Raw genomic sequence first — 10949 nt, forward strand, 5'->3', positions numbered from 1 at the left:
TAAATTAATTAATTAGAGTTCTTGTAGGATTCTAGGTTTAATTAATTTGTATCTGAATAGGATTCCAATTCCCTTTCCATACCCCTATAAATATGTGGCCTGGGTTCACAATTTATAACGAGTTTCAAAGTATTCAAAGTGAGTTTTTGAGAGAAAAATTCAATCACACATCTTGCTCTAAAGTGCCGAAAATTCTAGTACCTTAAGGGCGATTCTAGTTGGTCAATCTTAAGGCGGATCCGGACGTGCTGTGGACTATCTACGGAGGGACGACACTTGGAGTCCTAAAGACTTGTTCTTGTTCGGTTCGGGCGCAGCTAGGGAGGGCACGCAACAAAGAGTATGCATCCAAATTATGCTATATGATTATGTGTAAATAATATGTAATCCTGAGTTAATGGTTGTTTCCGCATGATTTATGTAATATCATATGTATCATAACCTAACAAGCCCATGTGCGGTGCTGCGCGCGCGCGCGCCCTTGGCTGGGCCTGGCCTTGCGCTGGGCCTGGTCAGGCGTGCGTTGCTGCGTGCGGCTCGCTGGGCGATGGCCTGGCTTCGTGCTGGGCCTTCGTCTAGCGGGCCTCGTCCGATGCTAATTCGTACGATACGCTTCCGATTAAATTCCCGATTCCGGAATTCATTTCCGATACGAACAACATTTAATATTTCCGATTCCGGAATTAATTTCCGTTTCGAACAAATATTTAATATTTCCGTTTCCAGAATTATTTTCCGATTCCGATAATATTTCCGATTCTGACAATATTTCCGTTTCCGGCAATATTTCCGATTCGGCAATATTTCCATTTCCGATAATATTTTTCGATACGTACCATGTTTCCGTTTCCGGCAACATCTACGACTTGGATAATATTTATATTTCCGATACGATCCATATTTCCGTTTCCGGCAATATCATCGTTTCCGGAGTATTCATTTCTTGCCTGTGACGATCTCAGCTCCCACTGAAACCAAGATCCGTCGATTCCGAATATCCATAGATAGAGTATTTAATGCCATTAAATACTTGATCCGTTTACGTACTATTTGTGTGACCCTACGGGTTCAGTCAAGAGTAAGTTGTGGATTAATATCATTAATTCCACTTGAACTGAAGCGGCCTCTAGCTAGGCATTCAGCTCACTTGATCTCACTGAATTATTAACTTGTTAATTAATACTGAACCGCATTTATTAGACTTAACATAGAATGCATACTTGGACCAAGGGCATTATTTCCTTCAGCTTTCATAGTTTTTAAAATCCCCCAAGTCACTATGAACAAGTTCTAGTACTTCTGTATGTCTATCTATTGATTTAAAGGGTTTTTTGCAAATTTTGCTTCAACACATACTTCACATTTTGCAAAATCAGTTTTAGAAAAGCTTGGAATCATGTTCATTTGTTTAAGTTTTTTAATTGAAGCAATATTAACATGACCCAATCTAGCATGCCATAAATCAATAGACTCAGCAATATAAGCAGAAGAAGTACTAGCTTTCTTATTCATAATTTCAATGGAAACATCAAGAGTAAACAACCCCCCATTACAAAAACCCTTTCCCACAAATTCCCCATTGTGAGTAATAACTAGTCTATCAGAATCAAAGGACAACTTCAAACCAACTTTCATAAGTAAACTACCAGAAATTAAGTTCCTACGCATTTCTGGAACATGCAAAACATTAGTTAAAGTGAGTGTTTTTCCAGAAGTGAGAGTGAGAACGATCTTCCCTTTGCCTTGAACAGTTGCAGAAGCAGAGTTACCCATGAATACATTTTCACCATCAGTTTTCTCGTAGGAAGTGAACATTTCTTTGTTGGTGCAGATGTGCCTGGTTGCTCCTGTATCAACTATCCATTCAGCAACATCACCTGCCAGATTAGCTTCTGAAACAACAGCAATAAAATTGTTAGGATCAGCAACTGCTTCAACAAGGTGAGCTTGATTCTGATCTGGCTTCTTCTTGACCCTGCAATCCCTGTACTTGTGACCAGCCTTCCCACATTCAAAATAGTTACCCTTAAACTTATACTTCTGGATTTTCCCTTGAGGCTTGAACTGGCTGCCCTTCCCCTTAAACTTATCAGAATAGAAATTGCCCTTAGGTTCAACCAGATTAGCTTTAGCAGAACCAGAAAACACAAATTGACCCTTATCCTTAATACGGTTCTCCTCCTCAATTTTTAGGTGACCTACGAGTTCCTCTAGGGTAATGTCTTTCTTCTTATGCATTAACTGGTTTCTAAAATCTTTCCATGAAGGTGGCAGTTTTTCAATTAAAACAATAGCAAGAGTGATATCACAAATGTTCAGACCCTCAGCAGCCATAGCAATGCAAATATTCTCATATGCATGAATCTGATCAATAATAGGTTTGTCATCCTCAACTTGAAAGCCTAACCATTTACTAACACAATAACGTTTAGTACCAGCATCATCAGTTCCATACTTTTTCTCTAAACCATCCCAAATATCCCTAGCATGATTATATCCCATATAAATATCAAGCAAATCATTCGACATATGATGCAACAACATTCCCTTACATGTTCTATCATCCCTAGCAAACTTAACCTCAAAATCATGCAATTCATCATCATCATCAGGTTTCACAACACCAGAAATAACATACGCAACATCAATTTTCTCCAAATAAAATCTCATCCTAACAGCCCAACGTTTATAATTTTTCCCATCAAGAGGTTCCAATTTCGACATATCAGGAATAAGAAATTTCGACATATTCATAGCCATAACAGAATAATTGTCTTTTAGATTGTTAGCTAAATAATGAATTGGAACGACTTAGCTGGATAATGCGTATGTACGAACTGAACTGATTGTCGCGCCGTGGCCGAACCACTACTCTAAAAGACAATTCCGCGCTACCTCCGATGCAGTAGAACTCTTGCGGTTGCCCTCCAGGGTTTACACGACACTGAGAATTATGTGCACTCACAATCCCCGATTGGAGACCGGAATATTTGCCCAGAAAGAGAGAAGTTTGAGAGATAGATTGATTGTAATTTGCTGTGTATTTTTGTGGAAAAAAGACGATGAATTTATAGAGAGCTAGTGGGGTTAATGACGTGATTAATGGAGCAGTTTCCAAAGTTAGTGGGTTGATTAAGTCCTCTGACTTAATCAAACCGCCCTTGACCAAAAAGAATAACCCGGCCCACAAAACCCACCCCACGTCCGCGAACCGCATTCGCCAAGTACCAAGTACCAAGGCCCATGGCCCTCGCCCGAGCCCGGCCCGACGTGCGCGTGTGTGTGTGTTGTGACCACCCATGCCACTCTCAAGCATTCTTAAACAAATGTTTCCCTCAACCCCCCAAATATAAACATTGAATATTGTTTGTGTTTTTTCCATGTGGGACTTTTCATCTTCCCACATTTTCCCACTTCCCACTCATTTTCTTTTGTATTCGCACTAGGATTTCCAACAGTGAGGAGAAAGTGTGTTAGGAACCATCAATGGGCATAAAAGTACCTCTTGGACGCAAGGTGCACCTAATAATTTTCATCAACCCATCGTCTTCTTGCCCTTTCTTTTCATTAACACAACATACGTACTCTTATACTATATTTCTAAGACTACGGTCGATGATAGTGAAGAACACGACACAATAACAAGATCTTGACAGTTTTACAAGAAGGGCTGGTAGAAAAAAATTAAGCATTATAGTATGTAATTATACAATTGTACACAAATTTTAGGGGTTCGTAACTAAAAATACACTATAAAATTTTCCGGGCGGGGGGCTAGGCCCACCCCAACACTAACTAAGATACGCCCCTGAAGATCGACATAAACACGTAACTATTGAGAAAGCACGAAGTCGACACGACTTGAAAAACCCTAACACGATGCGTATGTTTTGATCAATTAATTCTCCTGTTATCCCAAATATCGGTTTCCACAGGCTAATAAGTTAAAGAGCGTCAAAATAGTAATTGGAAGTGTATGAAATATCATTTTCATGATAAAATGGTGATTTGATTAAGGAATAAATGGATAAGTTCAAGTTGAGTAACTTAAAAAGTAGAATTGGCGTAGTTTCCTTAGCATCTGTTCATGTGGCTGCTGTAGGGTCAAGGTCAACACCAATTACATGCATTATTTTTTGTGGTTAAATTTCATGATAATAATTAGTAGAAAAGCGGCGCTTCTCTAAATTTCTTTCTAAGTTTACTCAACAATAACACATGCCTCATGCCTGCCTTTCTAAAGGTGTCCATTTTTTACACTGTTATTTTTAACTATTATTGGAATTAAGTTGGCACTTATTCATTAAGAATCATAATTATGTTTAATAATTTAATTAGGAACTTTGGATTACCATCAATTTCTTGATGCGTATACTTAACACTAAGCTAGCTACGTATATATTCATGTTGCGCAATCTCATCCCCTATAGGAAGCTATACCAAGTTGGATGTGATTATGCGTACTTTGTATGTTAACTTGTTGTTTAGGAAATGGAGATCGTTAAAATGTTCAAAATAATTAATTTACCAATCATGTTGATGTATATTAGTCGAATACAATTTTTATTTTTTAAATTGCTAAAAGAAACGCTCGACTAAACCAAAATCGGTAGTTAGATACTTCTTTGTAGTTCTCCCAGATCAGTCAGAACAGTTACGTAAGTCAACAGTTAAGATTAGGAGAAACATAGAGGATATATTATCACCTATTTCTTAACACAAACAGATGGTGATCGATACTCGTACTTATGACTTTCAAGTGACATCGAGTTCTCCACCATCGATCCATACCAAGTTTGATAATTATATTAGACGAAGTTAATTGTTTTATACTACTCCGATCCGTAGTTAACTAGTTATAGTTTAATTATGCAATTGTTTGTGTACGTATGAAGATGTCAGGTGGGGGACAAATCAATTTATATTGAACACGAAAGAATTGAAATAAACTTTTCGTGAACTCCATAAAATAATGATCCAATTCAAGCAGTGCCCATCCTTTTCACTACCCTATAGTATACAATACAAGTAGTTTGTTGGATTTATTTTTGTATTTTTGTGGTAAATAAATAAATAAATATATGATACATGGTGTGACCTCAAAGAAACTGCATGCTGATTACACCAAGTGGGGGAGAATTATAATTAAATCAACCATAAATATATATATATATATATATATATATTACTGTATAAAATAAGTAGCTTAATCTAAACAACAATAAGTAGCTACGAGTGTGCAAAGGAGGATGCTTGTATCTCATTTAAAACACAAGCAATAGTTATTACACAAATTATTTCCGTGTCAGATTTAAACATGCATATAAGTGAATTTAGTAATTAAGGTGAGGTATATTTTTGCGAGTTATTGAGTAATTAAAAACAAAAAAATTGATTAAAAGATACTCCATATTCAGTGATTAGTAGGTCAAATACCTAATTAACAAGAAGATTTTTAATAAGAAAAATACATCAGACACATAATAAAGGGAAGATTATTTGTGGAGGCAAAGGAAAATCTTTTATATGACTCGAGGACACCAAGCCCCGAAATAGAAAATATTTCAGAATAAATTTTTAATTTCCGCATCCTTTATTTTTTTTGATAATAGCTAAACCTTAAACTAGCTTAGGTACGAAAAGAAAAACATAATAAACGACACTTATTTGCAATATCATATGCCCTATTCACCTGCTCCTGATCTACGTTGATGATCACACATCATTTGAATTTAGAAGCCAAAGTTTTAATGTCCTAAACTGTCCACCAGATAGGAGTGTCCTTAGCTCTAGAGTCTGAGAGATTGTTGATCAGTGTTGTTGAAGCACTGTGATTTCGTCCCTTCCTTTGCTGATGCACCATTAAACTTGAGTATATATAATTGTATGTTTAATGGTGTTTTTAGGTAAACTGTTAAATATTCGCTAATGTGTAGAAAACATAAGGCACGTACATATAGGAGGTAATAAGTAGGTTAAAATAAATTAAAGAATAATATGAAGTGAAATTGGATTGTTGTTGACGTAGGCTATAGGCTATAGGTAGGAGATCGAGAAGGAATGAGGATGCTTGTATGTGATTTTAAAATGGAAAAAATAGTGATTACACTTAGGCACTTAGCTTATTAGCTTAGCTTAGCTTAGCTTAGCTTAGCTTGTTGGTGAGATCTAAAGTGAGTATAATACTATACTCAATTGATCCCTAAAGATTAAAGGTACAAGTAAATAACACTGAAGAAGCGAACTCAACTCAACTCTAACTTCTTTGGTAGTGTAATTATTAGGGGAGCATTGCTATTTCAATTCCCCCCCTTTTTGTAGGGTAGGCATATTAAGCCTAACCCTTCTTCTATCTTTATTTATTATTCTCTATTCTTTAATTACATGGACCGTGACCAAACCCATTTCCTTGTTGGCCACGTGGATGACAGTCACTTTTGATGATATAAGCATGAAGTAGGATGATCGATATATATATGACTCTCTTTTTATTCTATACTACCTCCGTTTCATAATTAACGTTTTTTACGTTTTGAAATATGTGTATAAAAATCAAAATTTTCACCATAAATTTTCGCTATTATATCTATCAAATTAAAAATCATTATGAGATATCTTCTCAAAATATATTTTATAAATATCAATTTTTAATAACTTTTTGCCATACAAAATTAAATATATTAACAGTCAAACATTATGCCGGAGTCTGTACAAATAGTAAGTGTAAAGATCTTTTTAAAATAGGAGTAGTATATTTTAAGCATTCTAATCACTATTACCTAGGATGTTTTAATTTTAACCAAATTAACCTCCGTCGATGTGAATAACGAACACTACAAGGTTGTTAAAAGTTGTTAATTAGGAGTGTTTGAGTCCGTATAGATAGAAATTAAATAGGACAGCCTTTGTCCTTTTTTGCCATTCAAGCTTATTAAAAGATAGATACAATAGAGAATTCAATCTTCAAAAGAAAGCTTGACTTAAAATTTGAGGGCAGAGAAATAAGTGAATGTTTGTTACAATTGACTATATTTCCATATATGGAGCTCCATCCAGTTTTAGTTGATGATTAAAATATATAATTAATTATTACTTAAAGAATACGTTGTAAAAATGATCCAAGTCGTACTAGAAATATATAAGATGTCAATCTTAGAAATCACAAAATAAATCCCATGCCCACGCACCTTTACAGCCTTACACCTAAACATATATAGCTAGGAACTCTATGTTGTCGTCTAATTAACAAGTCTATGTTTAAGCCTTCTTTTATACAAGTATTTAAATACAACGTAGCTATTACTCCGTATCCGTATCCGTATCCGTATGTTTTTTAAATGGATGGGAAGGTATATTCGCATTTTTTTGTCAATTGAAGTCTCCAAAAACTTATCTAATTAAGTTGAACTTATAATATGTACGTAGTATATGTATGAAATTGGTTGGTCTTGATTCAACATGATTGAATGACAGTTAATTTGAAAAAGTAACTTAATTCATTGAAATTGATTAGAAATTGAAACTTTTCTGAACTTATTTGAGCTTATTGAATCAGATTGAAACCTTCATATACTTATTTGAACTTCCTGAACACCGGCTTATCTTAACAAATTCATTGATATCGTGAGTTGAATCAAGTCCATACAAAAGACATATTAATTAACCACATCTAATTAATTAGTCACAGTTTAACTTTTGCACTATATTCAGATTACATATTTTAACAATACGGAGTAATAATTTAGTACATATATACTTCGATCTGCCCTTTTTTCTTTCATTGAACTATTTGAAGTAATATATGTTTGGAGCCCCAGAATAGGTGTGCCCCAGCCCCCAAATTTAAAAGGCACGTACCGTTAATCCAAAGTAATCTCCAACGTCTAATTGGTTACCCGCCGCCTTGGCAGTACTCACAAATAAAACTAAAAAAACATTTAAAAAAATAAAAAATAAAAATGGATGGCTACCTCTTTTAGTTTTGCCTAATCAAAACATTAAGATTAAGATAAACATAAACATAAACATAAACATAAACATAAAGATTAAGATTCCTCCCCCCTCAGCCTGAGCCTGAGCCTGAGCCTGAGCCTGAGCCTGAGCCTCTCGTGATCACAACAGCTTATTAGTTATTACTGCTTCTGTTTCACGTCACTCGATCTTCTCTCTTTAAATATCATCCACAACTACCAACTGGATTTTCATTAAACTTAACACCCCAACTATATATACATAATACATCTATCCATTTCTATTTATTCTCTATATATCCATCCACTATTACTTCTACTTCTACTTCTACTTGTTCTTCTTCTTAATTATCTTTCTTTCTTTGGTTAATTACGTACGTAAGTTGTCGTGATGGGTGATAATAATAACTTACCACCAGGTTTTCGATTCTGTCCAACCGATGAAGAACTTGTTGTTCATTTCCTACGTCGCAAAGACGATCTCTTACCCTACCACCCTGATATTATTCCTGATCTTGATGTCTACCCTTACAATCCTTGGGATTTACAAGGTAATTTTACACTACTTTTTTCTACCTATATATTAAATGTTTCTTCAACCTCAATATTAATTACATACGTAGTATATATTTCCTTAATTTCATCAAATAAAAATAAATACATATTTTCACTTTATGTGTTGTTTAGTTAATTAGTAACGTTTAAAATTACTAGAATAGTATTAATCTCTCTCTAAATATTACTACATATATTTTACATGCATGCTACCCTTCTTTCTAAAGATATAGAAAATAAAATCTCTTAAACTATAGCCTATATATAACACTTCTTATAAAATCTCTTAAATTATTTTATATGTTCTTTTTGTTTCATGATTTGGGAAAGATAGATGAACATATATAAGCTGATTCTCTAACATAAAATCATCCAAACTCGTCCTTAAGAACGTAAGTACGTAACTGTAATACGTAGTACAAAGTAATTAAGCAAATCTAATTAGAGATGCTACAATTTAATTACTAATACAGAATTAAGTAAAAATATATAGATTACCCTAGCTATGTCGTCTATTATTTTTACTCTCTAGCTCTATTATGGAGTATTATTATTATTATTACAAAGTATTACTCCGTATTGTTTAAAAAGTATTTCTCTTATACGGAGTACGTACTCCCTATGTCATATACGTATATTTTTATTAGGCTTGGCCCGTGGAGAACAATAGTACTATACGTATATAGTCCACGTGGCGAAAATAGAAAAATAGGATCGTACGTCGTACAATAATTATATATTTCCGTAAGAATCTAAAAACTAAAGTTACATACAATACACATACACATAAGAGCATGCAATAATATATACCCCGTAATGCGTACAACCGTACATACTGCTTGCTTGTTTTTGTGCATTTCTTAACTTTGAAACCAAAGGAATTTGAAGTAATCATATTATTGTGTACCAGATTTATCATTCTTTTGCACCAACAAATAAACCACTTTATAATATTAATCATCATTAATACGAAGCAACTTCAAAAGTTGGAATATATTATAAGGTCCCATTCTCCATAAACAATATATATATCTATATCTATATATATATTACAACATCGATCGTATATATTAGCTAACGGTGATGTAACTTCTTAGGTCATTATTTCCATGCATGCATCCATCTTAAATTTCGAGGATAATTAATAATTATATGAATATATATGTGATTATATATAAATATAAATGTTTGTTTTAACAGGAAAAGCATTATCAGAAGGAAACAAATGGTATTATTATAGTAGAAAGATGCAAAATCGGGTGAGTGATAGTGGATATTGGAAGCAAATGGGAATGGATGAGCCAATTATGTCATCAAGTTGTAGAAAAATAGTTGGTATCAAGAAATATTACGTATTCCATATTGGTGACCCGTCTAATGATGTTTGGACCAGTTGGATTATGCATGAGTATAGACTGCCTGATTCTGGGTCTTCCAGTAAATCTACTTCAAGAAAGAGAGGAAACCCTAAGCTAGTAAGTCCCATCCGATTCAATCTGATTCGATCCTAGTTAATTTATGAATAACAAATGTACATACTCCGTATTGTTTATTTGTTATTATCTTTGTTAAATTTATCCTAATATATTGAGGTGTTAAATTTTATTATTGCAGGATTATAGTAAACGTGTTATATGTAAGGTGTTTGAGCAAAGAAATGATGATGATGACGGTGATAATGATACCGAGCTTTCGTGTTTGGATGAAGTTTTCTTATCAATGGATGATCTTGATGAAATTAGCTTGCCAAATTAAGTGTAATTACAAAACAACTTTGTATTAATATATTTCTAGGTCACTAAATATATATGATATGATGAAAATTAGTTATAGTTGACAAAAATGTACAAGCAAAATACGACAACCACCAACATATGTAGTTGTTCATCTAATGATCATATGTCATATGGGAAGTCTTCAAGAAAATCCAACATTTTCCTCTTTTGAAGAATTATCAACTTACAATTTTTTACTTCCTTTTTGTAACTTCATGGATCTTCATCATTATCTTTTCTTAGGTTATTAATTTTCAACTAGCTAGGAAAGGGAAATTTATAACAAAGAAAGAGTGCAAATCAAGTGACATTATACCCTCTAATTAAATGACATGTGGCACATGTTTATTCTACCAAATCAAACTACCAACTGCTATTATTTCAAGCCCCAAATTTAGTTTTTAATTTACACAAATGAAGGACAGAAGGAAAATACAAAATACAAAATACAAAAGTGGTATGATACAGAATTACACAAGTCTTCATGCTAAATAACTAGGTCAACACTAATAGTTATTTTCCCCTAGAAAAACGAAAAACAACTACTCTCCGCTCTTGATTATTAATCTCTTTTGAAATCTTGTCCACATTTACAATTGAAGATAGTATTCTAATTTCTTTTCAATACGTATTTCAAAATATATTCATG

General features: G+C 33.8%; 1 protein-coding gene across 1 annotated transcript; it reads left to right on the plus strand.

The window, feature by feature from the left end:
• The first annotated feature begins 8107 nt into the window (after window positions 1–8107).
• On the plus strand, window positions 8108–10497 carry LOC110799961 (NAC domain-containing protein 104). The gene is made up of 3 exons (XM_022005248.2): window positions 8108–8521; window positions 9726–10000; window positions 10140–10497. The coding sequence occupies exons 1-3, from the start codon at window positions 8362–8364 to the stop codon at window positions 10278–10280; spliced, it is 576 nt and encodes a 191-aa protein (XP_021860940.1). The 5' UTR covers window positions 8108–8361; the 3' UTR covers window positions 10281–10497.
• The last annotated feature ends 452 nt before the right edge of the window (window positions 10498–10949 follow it).

Source organism: Spinacia oleracea, chromosome 2 (genome assembly GCF_020520425.1).
Source record: "Spinacia oleracea cultivar Varoflay chromosome 2, BTI_SOV_V1, whole genome shotgun sequence".
Taxonomy (NCBI): Eukaryota; Viridiplantae; Streptophyta; class Magnoliopsida; order Caryophyllales; family Amaranthaceae; genus Spinacia; species Spinacia oleracea.

Bases quoted from the DNA above. Each gene is read 5' to 3' on its own strand.
- LOC110799961 (XM_022005248.2), top strand. From the start codon at position 8,362: ATGGGTGATAATAATAACTTACCACCAGGTTTTCGATTCTGTCCAACC. The intron at 8,522-9,725 runs GTAATTTTACAC...TTGTTTTAACAG, and splicing joins CAATCCTTGGGATTTACAAG to GAAAAGCATTATCAGAAGGA. The intron at 10,001-10,139 runs GTAAGTCCCATC...TTATTATTGCAG, and splicing joins AGAGAGGAAACCCTAAGCTA to GATTATAGTAAACGTGTTAT.